The 14055-nt window shown below is 42.7% G+C and overlaps 1 protein-coding gene across 5 annotated transcripts in view; it reads left to right on the top strand.

Annotated features, from left to right (window-relative positions):
• The window catches only part of SH3PXD2A (SH3 and PX domains 2A), a 247607-nt gene that overhangs the window by 215381 nt on the left and 18171 nt on the right, over positions 1 to 14055 (top strand). For all 5 annotated transcript variants that reach the window (XM_015633362.3, XM_015633361.3, XM_015633364.3 and 2 more), the window contains one exon: positions 9406 to 9523. In XM_015633362.3, the coding sequence (XP_015488848.1) occupies positions 9406 to 9523 (118 nt within the window). The remainder of the gene's footprint in view (positions 1 to 9405; positions 9524 to 14055) is intronic.

The following is a 14055-nucleotide window of genomic DNA, read 5'->3' as shown; positions in this document are numbered from 1 at the left end:
TCCTATTAGGCCCAAGCAGGGCTTTTGAGGGTATTGGAGAATATGTGCTTTATCTCAAACTGAATCTTGGCACTTGGACTTGGCACAAACTTCAGCAATCTATGATTCTGTCCAAGGCTTGGGGCACCCTCTGTGACTGAGCCGCTTCTATGAGGTCTCTCCAATGTATTTCAACCACAGCTAGCCAGGCTGGCTAAAAATAAGCTGTTTAATGTCATCAGAAATGATAGGTTAGGGAACGCTTACAAGAGCAGGCTTATTGGTAGTAAAGAAAGTGACTTGAATAAATGGGCACAAGTTGGAGACAGTGGCTTCATGATCTGGCAGAGCTGCAGCCTGTACAGACATGTACGCCTTCCAAACTGCAGTTGTTGAAAGTATGAGTCTCTCTGGGTGTCCAGCCTGCTGTTCTCTAACAGAGCACAGTTTATATGAGGTCAGGAGAGATTTTCTCCCATCTTCCCCTCCCATCCCAGCCCAGAAGACTTCTAACAAGGCCAAATTTGGGTGGGTTTGCACTGAAATGACAGAATGCGTGAAGTGTACATATGCACCCCCCTGCCAACCTTCAGGTCCTTGCTCCAAAGCACAGAAGAACTCAAGTTGATCAAACAGGAGGTTGCCAGAATTGTTGAACACAAGCAGAACAGCTTCCCCTTCCCCACTTGGCCTCTTCCTTAGAAACAAACTCAATTAAACATTTTGGCTGAAATTCTTCCCACCCAGCAATATTCTGCTTGAAATAGTCCTTGCTGCTGGGAGGGTTAGCTCCAGGAGTTCACTGGAGTTTAAAAGCAAGCTGTAAAAGATGCCTCCCTTTGTATTTATGCTTGGGTACCACTAATAAGCATTTTTATCAGTTTGGCCTGTGAATCACTTTAAGGCCAGAATCAAAGGCATTAAGCATTGTTTCTGAGGAGCAGAATTTTCTAAATGACTTGAATATTAAAAACACTGAGAAAGCCTGAGTGCAGAAGGGAAGAGTGTTTGCTTCCCTGCCTGATGAGGGAGAATTATTAGGGGTAGCATATGGCTTATTTATTTCTACCCTTTCCAAAGCCATTTGAAGAGGCTAGGCATCTCTGACCTCCAGATATTTGGAAGCAATGTTATTGGGTCTGTGAATAAGAAACATGAAAGACAAATTGTTGAATATCATGATAATGCTCCTTTTCAAAACCTGAAAAGAAAATCTGCAAAGAGAACAGCTGTAGTCTGTTTCTACAAAGAGAAACAGATGACTTTTGTTGCTGAACTTTTCTCTTTAAAATGGTCTGTGGTATGCCCAGATCTAAGAGATTACATTAGTTTGTGTTTCTTATGTAGCTGCAAAGCTTGTGGATTTTTTTTAATGTTAAATGTGGTACATTTTCTAAACTTTTTTTTCTATACATTCTGAAACTCCAATAATACAAATATGGGTTGTGAGAAGTCTGAAAGTTTGTAGTTTTCCTCAGACTTGACACTCGTTAGACCTGCAAGCTGCAGAGTTCTTGTTTTGTACAGGGTTAAACAGTAATTCTACACATGCTTTTATTTGGAACTTCCCCTGGAAGGGAATTTAGGATTATTTACAGGCTAATTTAATGAAAAGTCATTTGTGCTTTTACAGTTTGATTGGTAAAATTGGGACTTTACATGCCTGTCTTCTATGCCAGATATCTGACCTAAGTTATTGCTGCTTTGGTTTTGTGCCCAGTGCTTTCAACTGGAGCTGTTACAATGCAGGAAAGCACTTTAAAGTTATTCATACCAACAATGTAGTGACATATGGGCTGAATTTCTGCCAAATGAGCCAATTATTTAGGAGTAGCTCCTAGCACAAGGAATAAGCTTTTCATTGAAAGAGTTAAAGTTAGAACTTCCCACTGGTTGCCTACCTTAGGGAGAGAGGGAGCCTGATGGGGAAAGGTAGGCAGTGTGTAGAGGGAAGGCAGCTGTGTAACCCAGTGGTCTTGATACTTGAACCTCATCCTGAGTTGGTCTTAATACTGGAACCCCATGTCCTAGCCCAGGTGGGTGATTCTGTAGCCAGTTTTATAGCTGTGGAAGGAGCACTTGATCAGTACTGGCAATCCAGCCTGGCTGATGTGCTTGTGCACTCTTACCCTTTCCTGCATCTCACCAGAGCTGCTCTGCCCTCTTTGATAGCCCCTTCCATGGGACTTCTCCCTTTGTTTTTTTCCCTGGTTGTTCTTGATTGTGATTAAATGTTTGTCAGTCACAGCAGAAGGCTGTGAGTGACACTGCTGTGCTAAATCAAACCAGCACAGAGCAGCTTCAGACTTAGTTTGTTCTCTCCTTGGATTGGGTTTCTTTTTCTTTATTTTTTTTTTTCTTTTTTTTTTCACTCTGTTCTCCAAGGAAAGTAGTAAGTGGTTATTGCTCCTTGCTTGGTTGAAGTAAGAGCATGTGTAATACAAAGTTGTTCAGAAGAAATATCATTATTGTTCTTTTCTATCTCTTGGCATAAGGTTTTCTGTAATTTGAAACAAAAATGGCGGGGAGGGGAAGAGGGACAAAGGCAGAAGAGCTTCTGTCTGTAGATGAACGCATTTGATAACTGTGGACAGTCATTCTCTCTGCATATTTAGGCAAGTAAAACAAAGTCCATGTTGAATTAATGCATTGCTTTCTGGAACAGCGAGACTTTTTCCAGAAGCAGGTCTGACAAAGGGGGGGTGGAGCGGAGGAGTGGGGGAGGGCAAACACAGACTGCTGACAGAGGGGAAAGTATTTTGAAAGAAAATTCTTCTGTGGTTTGGAAGACGTAGGTTTGGGGCTGTTGCATTTTGCTGAGAAATCATTAATTGGCTAATTTCTAGCCCAGATCCCCCCTATCCCTGCCCCTACCAGCATATCAAACCAGGACGGGGTCAGGAAGTTGGGGGCATGTACAAGCACCAGCTGAGCAAAGGACATGATTCCCTTATTTGGTTGGTTCCTGAAGTGCTGCTGATAACTTCCATGTTTATTAATGGACACAGAAAAGACAAAGCTTACAAAATAGAGGTGAGGGAGAGGAATGCGAAATGGGGCACTCAGAACTTGGAAGCAGAAATGTCTGAGCACTGGCCATTTGCCTGGGAAAGATGAGACTGATTGTGCAGGGCTGGAAACGTGCATTGGTATTTTAGCTGCTTAAAGGCAAGGCTCCTGTCCCAAATAGTTTACAGCCTAAACAAAGAGAAGGAGATCCATGCATCAAAAGAATGTGGACAAGTGGCAATTTGGCATGAATCTTACTGCAACCAAAGGGGTTTCCAGAGAGTAAAATGATCCTTATTCAGTATTTTTAAAAGCTTTTAGAGGAGGACTAAAACTAAGCTTGTTTGGTAAGGCAGGAAATTGGAGTAGGTAAGGCTTATTTTAGGAAGGATTTGAGAGCTTCAGGTCATTTGATACCATTGAGGAAGGAGCCTGCTCAGATTGATGAAGCATCATATGAAAGGCATGAGGGTGAGTGGGAAAAGATCACAGAATTTGAAGGAGTGGGAAATCCACATGAACCTGTGGATGTGTGTAGTAGGGCATTAAAGCAAGGCACAGCTCACAGGCTTGAAAATTCAAGATGGAACAGCTGAATTGGGAATGCTCTTGGTAGGAGTCTGGTTGAAATGCCAGAGTACCGCTGTGCCAAGAGCTTTCTGCAGGAGCAGTGTGTGCTGAAAGGCTGGGAAGGGAGCAAAGCAGGCAGGAGGTGGTGGTAGTGGCTGTGCAAGAGTCACTGAAGGGCCAGTGAGGAGGAGCAATGAAAACATTGGGGCAAGTCTGTTGCCTTGGTTGGTGATAAACTGGGAGGAATCTGAAATAATCAGTGCCAAGGGAATTGGGAAGATGGAATAAGGAAGATTTGGAAAGATACTGAAGCTCTGTGTTACAACTCAAGCTGTAAAACCATAGGTCTGCTTTCCTTGACCTGACATTAAGTATAAATCCAGACAGCCAGAGGAGGGAGCAAGTTGCCATTTCAAGGCACCTCATAACTTCGGTGTGGAGTGTGTGTGTGTGCACAGTCACACATGCAAAGTATGGAATTCTGGTTTGACAGATGAGATTGACGGAGCCTCACAGGCTGTCAAGTTCAGTGTCTTGCTTTGTCAGCCAAGTAGGTACAATTTCTTCAGGAGGGAATGGAGCTTCATCTTAGCTGTCCTGAGGTTTTTCCTGTGGGAGAGGTGTCCTAACAAGACACCTGATATGGAAAATGTCATAACCAATGCTTAAAAATTCTTCTGAGGTTCCCCTTTTCTACTTGACAGAAATACATCAGGTAAAACAAAAGAAAATTTATTTGGAAGTAGGTTGTTTAAAGGGAATGTGTTGGAAGGTACCCAATTGCTCACTATGTACAAGCTGCAATCCTATACAAAAGGAAAAAACACAGTTGTCAAGGTGTGCAATTATCCAAAAATAGCTGTCATTGACATGAAGTCCTCCTAAAATTTAAGAAATCAAATCTTAAAAAAATCATCCCTCATTTTTCTGCAGACAGTGTGTTGTATTGTAGCCAGTGAATTGGCTGGGCAGAACAGAAGAAATATTTCACTCCTCATTACACTGTGACTGCAGAGGTGACCTGTTGTTACTCAATGAGCATTGCCCAGGTGGCTGCAGGTCATCTTGCTCTGCTGTAAATCATATGATGGTTTAATGGCTGTATTATAAATTCTTTTTATGTGAAAAGTTGTCCTTCATTAAGCTGTATGTTAAAATGAGTGGGACAAGAAACATGGGTGTGCTTAAACTATCCTAGCCAGGTTTTCAATCAAGTTTTGTATGGATTGCCTTGACTGCTCTGAATTCAAAAACTGGTTTTAAAGTGGCTTTTTAGTTTTAGAGCTATTACTGTTTATGCATAGAAAAGGCCTCAGCTTGGCAAAACACTGTGGTGTTGCTGGAGGAACACAAAAGGCTTGTGTTTTTGTGTTGGTGGGGTTTTTTGTTTTCTTTCCTTTTTGCTTCTTTTGTCCTCTTCTAGTGGTTACAGAAGGACATTAGATGTTACTGTGAAAAAGTGATCCATAACACTCAAATACCAGTGATTTCCTTGTACCAGGTGTGTTGGGTGCAGCTGTATAGACCAGTAATGTATGTGGCTGTAATGCAGGGCACTGTACAGCTCAGAACCTTTGTCCTGTATGTGTGCACACCTTCCAGCTGGACCGCCGTACTCATGCTACATTTTCTGGGGGACAAATCTTTGTTGCTAGAAAAAGCCCTCTCTGTAGTATTGTGGGCTGTTCCAAGGGCATAGGTACTGTTCTCTACTGTCCATGCTGTTTTCCCAGTGATCCACCAAGATCTGTCCCTATATTTTGGTCCCAGTTCTCTACTGTATATGTTCAGGAGATTTTAGGTAGAACCAAAGCAAAATAGAAGCCTGCCTTCTTTTGGGAGGAGGAAAGGAAAGAGGAGATAGATAGATAGGGAATTGAGGATTTGGAATAAGTAGTGGACTGAGCACTGGGTTGCCACAGTGTCTGGGAGGGCTGGGCAGAGCACAGCTACAGCAGCAAGGTATGAGCTGAGTGGTTGAAATAGTGCAAAAATTCTGGTTGTGCATATTTTAAATAGTGTCTGTGATGGGGAGGAGAGAGAGTGACACATACTAATCCTTTCCTTCCAACCTAAGTAGGTTGCAGTTGGATAATGCATGATGTGACAGATGTGTATCGTAGCTCTTTGCCAAACGGTCTTTGCTGCTTCATGTGTGCCGTGTTCAGATTTACTAGAGCAGCTCAAAATCCAGAGCTCCTTCAGCTCAGCTGGAAAAGGTGTCTTTGGTCTGCAAATGAGTGGTAAAGAAATGTGAGTGAAGTTGGCTAACTAAGCAATTAATAGATCTCTGGCTGTCACTCACTAAGAACAGAGCTGCCTTATTGCCATTTCTATCTCAAAGGGGATAGGACTTTCATCCTATTGTTTCTAAATGCAGCCTTTTAGCTGGTGTATGTGCTTTGTAGCATGTAGTAAAGTTTATTCTGCCCACTTGACCTCAACACTGAGGTTGATGTAACAGAAGCTGCAGCTGGGGAGTACAAATTATCCTTTGTCTTTTTTATTTTTTTTCTCCTGGTAATTCTTAAGTCAAAACTTAATGAACCAAAATTATATGCTTTTGTATTCTCTGTAGATTTGGGTATATAACTTCAATAGTAGGTCTGGGATGGTTCACTGACTTCTGTTTTATACTATTGCCTGTCACAGAAGCTGAATGAAACCAGCACAATATATGAGATTTGTCAGTGTAACTCACAGCAGTGTCATTCTGCTGTCTGACGCTCTGCTGATTCTTTCATTAAACCATTTATCTGTTAAGTCTTTACAGTAACTTTACATATCAGTCATGAAGTGTCAAATAACTTCTCTTAAAGACTTTTGAGTAATAATATGATATGCTGAATGCTATTATCAGTCCTCTTCAGTGACACATCTACTGGGAGCTCCCCTGCTCCCTTCAGCAAATCTTGGTTTATACGAAGTGTCCACTGGCTAGAGATAATCTTTGAGAAACAAAACAGAATTTGCACTTTGATTACAAGGGGCCCATATCTCCAGAATAACTGTTGTACAGTTACAAACCTCATGCATGTTTGTGGTATCTCCTGCAGCATTGACAGAAACCAAACGTGTGTAATCTTGGAAGTGTAATTTTTGTTGTCAGAGTACTTTGCAAGGGGAAATTGTAATGGTGGCTTCCTGGCTTTTCTCTGTGGGCCTAAAAACAGCTGCTAAACAAAAACATTGTCAGACCTTTCTTTCTAGAGTTAATTTTTAACACTTTTGATTGTCTTGCTTCATGGGAGACCCATTTTCCCTCTCTTCCCTCCCTATTTCTATGTACTTAATTTTTTTTGATTTGTTCAGTATAAGGAGGAGTCACATAAGGGGCTTTTCTCTCAAAAAGAAGTAGTCTTGAGTTGAAAGCCACAAGACTGAAGATGTAAGCAATGAAGGTGCTCATGGGCAGAATGAGACAGTGGCAGTTCAGAAAAGCCTTACTGTTTCTCCTGAGTGATCAGCCTCCAGTGCTGTTGGTTTTGATGGGTGAGCACTGTCTCAATTCCTCACACAGAAGTTTGGAAAGTTGTGTTGGAAGCTAGGAATGAGCAACCTATGCATGGTTATCTGCAGAAAAAGGGGAGCCACATCCCTGAAGAGTGAGACCACTCTCTGTCTAGCAAAAGCAGCCGAATAGCTGGCTTTAGCTGAAGCCTGGTGTTTGTGTGGAGGAAAAATAGAATAAACACAGCAATTTCTGTGGGAGTGGCAAGAGTGACCTCTGACAGCCTGGGTTATAAAGCAGCTTTGGTATGGGGGAAAGAAAAAAGAGGGCCTTCTTCCAAGACTCAGTAAATATATGCTTAGCTCAGTATTACTGTCCTAGAAACATCCCTGGAAGTGTCTGAAACAATGTGTATCTGGACAGAGCATCACTGAACTTCACCTTGGCCCTTACAGAGACAAGATCTAGCTGCCTGGGGGTCTTCTGCAGTTCAGTTTAGTGCTTTGCATGCAGTGGAAACCAGACATGGAGCTCCTTCTGCAGCAGACTTGAAAATAGGGGAAAAATTAGTCCAATTCTATCACTCAGAACAGAAACCTAGCTAGGAAAACTGTCCTGTCCCTTGACTTGGAAGCTGGGATTTCATTTGCCAGGTTTCATTTGTAGTGGAGTGTTTCTGTGGGGAAGGTGTCATATGCTGATGTTGCTAATTGCAAACCAGCTGGAATTTCTTACCAGTGATAAGCCAGTTAAGCAGTCTCCTAGGGGAGAGCAGCAGAGAGGCTTTTCCTCTTGGTAGCAAAGGTTTTGACAGATTTTGTCCCATCAGAATTAGAAGGATCCAAATGTGACTAGTCAAGGCAACTTGACTTCAGAGATGTAGCTGTGCTGATATTGCTGCCATCAGATGCTCCATCAACATTATTTTCCCTTTTCTGAGGTATTATTTCTTATTTTGTCTCAGTAAGTGCTTTGTTTTGTTTTTTTTTTCATTAAAGTTTCCATGCTTCACCCAGCAACAAATGCAGTTGAGCCACAAAACCAAACAGCTGCTTGGATCCGTTTTACTCTTAAAGAGTGCTCACTTGAAGCTGCTGCAACCTTTCCATAGCTCCTTTGTTCTGCAGTGATCAGGAGCTTTGGATTCACTTCATTTCATGCCCATTCCTCTGCACTGAAAACTTTCCATTTGTTCTTTCCCTGCCTTGTTGTGACTGCTGGTAGAAAGTGCTAGGAAGACTGGCTGAGGTGCTCTTAATTGCTTGCCTTTCCTGCCTTTAATCTAACTAAAGAAACTCATGATGTCACATGCACCAGAGTTCGGGTTGAGGAGAGGGGGTTTGTGACACCACGTCTGCTGTTGCAGAGGAAGGATGGTAGTCCAAGTTTTCAATGGCAGGTGTAATTTTTTAAGCTTCAGAGGGAAAGGTTGGCTTTGGGTGTGATGGGAATGCTGCAGTAAATGACTCCTGGGTAGGTGGAAGAAGATGTTGACAAGTGTCTGTTCTGCTCTGATCTGCTTATTGGCTTGCTCTCAGCAAGTCTGCTTAAAACCTCTGCCCAGCTGGAAGGGGATAGATGATGGAGATGAATAGGGATGCTAAGTTTTTGGCTCAAACACCATACTTGAAGTCCAGTCAGTGCTTTTGAAGTGTGTGTCTTAGTTCTGGTCCCCCTTCACCAGTGTCACACCTGCATTTCTCTGAAGTGAGGTTTAGCAAAAGTGTGTTTGTAAAACACTTCACAACCCATGGATGTGAATGCTGTATCGTCTCCTGTCATATGCAAACCTCTCTTGTTCTTTTTGCATGATTTTTTAAACGTTTCAAGCTCACTGCTGTAGACCTATGCTGCTTGGGAGGTGCAAGGAGAGCAGTGTGCTGGGCCAGCCCCTCTGGGCTGGGGAGATGTGTCCCCCTGGGGATGCGGCACTCGGGTTTCAGTAACACAATGCTTCGTGCAGCCATGTGCATGTGCAAGGAGCCAACTGGCTGCAGCTCCCGCAGTGACGCTGGGCTGATTTGGCAGCCGGATTGATTCTGTCAAGTTACAGTATGGGAGTTAAGTCCAGCTTCAAATCCTCTCCCTTACCCGCTCGAGGAACTCGGAGGGGGGGAGGGAGGTGGGAAGAAGCGAAGGGGAGGGGGAAGCTCTCTGGGGACTTTGTGTCATTATTGGCATGGAAACATTTTGTGATTATCAGCAGCAGGGTTATGGCAAGGGGCTGATTATCTGTCATGTCGTCAGCATAAATAACCAGTGGGCCCCTGAGCAGGGCTCCGCCTTTTGTAATGGCTTCACGTAATCGCTGCATAGCAGTTTAAAAGCAAGCAGTGTGGAAAAACAGCTGGACTGATCCTGACCCTAACTGATGTTGCCTTTTCTCCCCTCACTAGAAGAGAAATATGTCACTATCCAGCCGTACGCCAGCCAGGGGAAGGACGAGATTGGGTTCGAAAAGGGGGTCACCGTGGAGGTCATCCAAAAGAACCTGGAAGGATGGTGGTACATCAGGTAAAGAAGCTGTGCAAGCCGCAGAAACTGTGACAATGAGCTCTTCTGATCATTCACTGAGTGTTAGCATTTAAATAATTCTGTAGCTAGACAGGGAATCCCAAATTGTTCATAATGCCTGTGGAAGAAACATAAAGAAAAGTCTGAGGCGATACAACGGTGACTAAAGTAACAATACAGTGTCTGGAAAGGCTGTGGACCATTCCAGTGAGGAAATGCCTTAACTTGCAGTTTTAGGGGTTTTTTTCCTTGCTTCAAGTTAAAAGCCCGTATCTGAGTTAAGATCTGTGAGACCTAACAAGGCTTTCTGTTGTATATAATTTTAATGTGCTTCCAGTATAAGAGTTATTCTGCAACCTATTTAAATCTATTTATAGCAATGCTAAAAGGCTGATTGTGATCTCTTGAGCTGTTTGGAGCAGGTAGTGTTACACTCAGGGATATGAGATCAGTTTGCTGGCTGTAGCCCTTTTGCAAGCTTACCAATGGTTTCAGCTAAATTTGCTTTGATTTTTGTCTGTCCACATTAAGTATTCCTAATGTAGAGGGACTGCATTCCAAGGGCAGGTGAAGTTGTTACTGTGTATCAAATTTTGTTACGTAGTTGGAACAGCAGTCCTAGCAGAGGATTTTGACTTAAGAATCTCCTTTGTAAATGCTTATGGGCAGACTGTAGGGTAGATATTGTCTCAGTGATCTAGGGTGTCAGGATGACCACTTGAGAGCTTTCTTCATCCAGGGTCACACAGCATTTAGGTTGTAGTGATCTTTTGTGGTTCTGCCTTGTATCTGTGTGTGAACCTGTCAGTGCTGTGACATCCCATTTCTCTTCAAACAAGATGTGACACAACAGGTAGCTTAAAATGGAGGTTTATCTCTCAGCAGTGCAGAACATCTCACATAGTCATCTTTTTCCATTCAACATGTAATTACAATGATTTTTTCCTCTTTCCCTCCCCAAGTTATAACTTGTTTTTGCTTGAATGCTGCTTGATTTATTGGCTCTGAATGAGGATTGTGAAAATGCTGAAGCAATGCTGTTGTTTTACTTGATTTCCCTTACTTAGAAGAAAAAAATATCAGTTTTCTATCTAATGATCCCATGGAGCAAATAAGCTAATAAAGATAGCAGTGGAGCCAGGAAGGCACTCCAGATAGGAGGAACTCAAAAACGCCTGGGTTTGGTCAGGTCACATTTTTTTCCTCCATTAATCGTCTACAGAAGTGGAATCCAGAGTTTCAGACAGGGGAATCGAGCACATAGGTTTTTCTGAGGGGAGAACCATTGCAGGACACCTCCAGTTTATTTTTCTATTCTCTTTCTGCATTGTAGCCTGGTTACTACTGTAGGTTTCTGTAGGGCTTCCTCCAGAGGTTTCCCTTTGCCATATTAACACTCCTATAATTAGTTGAACTATTTTTTCCTCCTTTTTCTTGTGCACTCCTTTGAGTCCACCCAAAAGACACATTTTGCTATACACCAGGAGTGCCTTCTGGAGCATGATGACACTTGCTACAGTGGTTTCTGTGGCATTGTCATCCATGGCAATCTGCTGGGACGACAGTGGATGCCCCAGCCACTCCATGATAGGTGGGGATTGCAGCATGTGCTTGGCTTTTTTGGAAGAGGCATTGTGATTTGAGAAACCCTTCTTATTGTTGGAAGATATTATGTGCTCCCCATATGTGTGACAAGTCTATGGGATGCCAACTGTGCTTCTCTCTGCTGCTTTGGAGCGCTGTGCTACTTTGTTGCTGGAGAACTAAACTCTGAGAAACAGGGAATTTTTCCCATGGGCAACACTTCCAGAAATGTTGATGATGTGATGCATCCCTGCAAAAGCTGGTCCTTTGCAGCCTGGGTAGCTGATCTCCAGCTTGTGCTGTTTGTTACATGTAAACTGCCCTCAATACCTTAGGGACCCCTCAGAAAAAGATTCCCTTCCTGCAGAAATTTGCTTCCCTGAGTATCGAGTGCCTTCCAAGGAGCAACTCCTCCCACTGTTGTGAGTGTGAGGGAGCAGGAGGAGAATGCAGTCGAACCCTGGGCTGCACAGACTGAACACACTTCAGTGTGTAGAGAGAAGATCAAATCCAGTAGTTTGTAAATGGAATCCACCTTAAAGACATTAGCTTGTTCCACCTTAAATATGTAATTTCTCCAAATTCTTGGCCATGTGCTGATCCTCATTTCCTGTCCTTCTTTTTCTTTCCTTTTTTTCCCTTTTTTTCTTTTTTTTTCTTTTTTTTTCTTTTTTTTTTTTTTTCTTTCCCTAGTTTGCTTCCCTCTGGAGTAATTCCAGTGCTCTGGAACTGGAAAGCAGATGTTACTCTCAGGCTTACAGAGGCACTTCTGACTTTTTTTAACATTCCTATAGTTTTAATTCGTTTTTTCCTTCATGTAATATACACAGGGAGGGTTTTGGAAGCATGAAGGAACCAAATCACTGCACCTAATTCTGAAACCCTCCCAATTCAATATATACAAGCTAGAGGCAGTATTGGTGTCTGTCTTTATTTTGCCCTACATGCATTATGACTTAAAAAAAACAAAATCAGGACTAGGGAGAAATGAAAGAAAGACTGTCCTGGGATCCTGCTTACTGTTGTATTGAGTTCAGCAGATCTGTGCTTCCCAGTGTGCCCATAGCTGGCATTAGCATCCATCATTTAGATCTTACTTTGCCTCCAGGTGACAGCAGTAGGTAAGTACAATCTTGTGGTGCCCAAGTGGACTGACTGCAGGGCAACTTGGTACCAATATACGAAATAAAGCTTTTGTTCTTCATATCCTTCATTTTGTGGTTGCTCTGAGCCTCAGCCCATGAGAATGAAGTGCAGCTGAGAGGTGCTGGCAGCACTGAAATGAGGAGGAATCCAGGATGGGGTTTAGAATGTTTCCAGTAGGTTCTAGATAGGAAGGAAGGCAGGATGCTTGTGATTCAACTCCTAAGATGTGAAATGAAAATTGTTACTGCTTCAGGACTTGGCTGAAATTGATTACCAGTTGTTTTAGTTCTTTCACCTATAAAATGGGGAAGATCAAGGAATCTTCTAAGGTTATTCTTCAAAGGGCTTAAAGATTAGCAAATTCAAGACTAAGGTAAAAAACGTATGCATATTTCGCTTATGAAAGTAGTTTTTATTTGTGTTATTGCAGAAATAAAACAGTAGTTTCTGGTAACTACAGCTCAACATTAACTTCAGGTTAAATTTGCTTACACAGGAAGAAGTAGCCTACAACAGCCTCTCTACTGAGGGTTATGTTGCCCAGAGTTATTAACTGTCCATCTGTTGCTGCTGTTATTCATTGGGAGAAACTATGTGAGATCAGAGGTATTTGTTGCAGTGGGGTTACACAGGCTGATCCAAATACTTACAGTTGGCAGGAGAACTAACAGGCCAGTACAGAACCTGCCTGTGGCTGCCGTTCTGATCTTAAACATGTTCAGTCTCCCACAAGCTAAGATGGATGTAAACTGTTTTTTCTTGCTGATTTTGCACAATCAAGCTCTGTTGAAAATAACCTTTGGAACTGGAGTGCTCAGTGCATTGGCCACTGTGGCTTTCTCACAGATGGAGGCCTCTACACCTCCACATTGTATAAACTCACAAATGTCTTTTAAAAAAATTTACTTGATCCAAAGGCAGCAGAGAGCATTGGTTAGCAGCTCTACGAAAGGGAATGAAACCAAAAGTCTTCAGGGCTGAAAAATGGCAATGGGTGATACCTTGACACAACAGGAACTGTGGCATGTATTCAGGCCTTTTTTTCTTTCCTTTTATGGCTTGGTTGAGGCCTAGCAGAAAAGCCTCAAAAGGGACAGGATTGAATAGATTCAAACTGCTTCTTGACATGGTCTTCTCACACCATGCTGTGGATGCTGTGAATCTTTTTGCCCTCAAATCATTTTAGTACCAGGTTGCTACTTCTTGTTAGTCTCCATGCATCACACAAAGCTCAGAGCTCTTGGGATGCTTTCCTTTGACAACAGAGTAATTGGAAGAACTTGTCCCTAAACTCCCTGAGCAGGAGAGATGCTACGTCTTTACCTTCGTGTGTGACAGAAGGCAAGTATGTAGGGAGAAGCAGAATCTCTAGTAGCTTGCCTGGTCTAGGTGGATGAGGAGGAAAAGGCAGGATTTTAGACAGAAAGATCCTTGTAGTTGTTGCTAGAAGTACAACAATTGTATTTGCTTTTATGCAGGAATAGTAATAACGAAGCCTAGGGAATCAAATCCACACTGCATTTTCCTGTTCTCCCTGTCAAGTCCCAGAGCCACGCTCAAGTGTGTGGATGTGGTGGGTGAGACCAGGATGAGATTTGATGCAGAGATCGCACTGGAAACCTCAGAATCCAAGTGTTGTCATGACAAAGATGCTCACCTGCCAGGAAATGATTTGCTCATATCCCATGTGCCCCAGCTCCTTCCTCTCCTGTCTAACGAGGCTCCCTTTTCAATAAAGAACCTTAGAGTCCTACTGTTCTAACCTTTGTATTTCCTGCAGATTTCCTGAGCACCAGGATTTT

The sequence above is a fragment of the Parus major genome, chromosome 6, assembly GCF_001522545.3.
Source record: "Parus major isolate Abel chromosome 6, Parus_major1.1, whole genome shotgun sequence".
Taxonomy (NCBI): domain Eukaryota; kingdom Metazoa; phylum Chordata; class Aves; order Passeriformes; family Paridae; genus Parus; species Parus major.
This window is presented reverse-complemented; position numbering and strand designations above follow the sequence as displayed.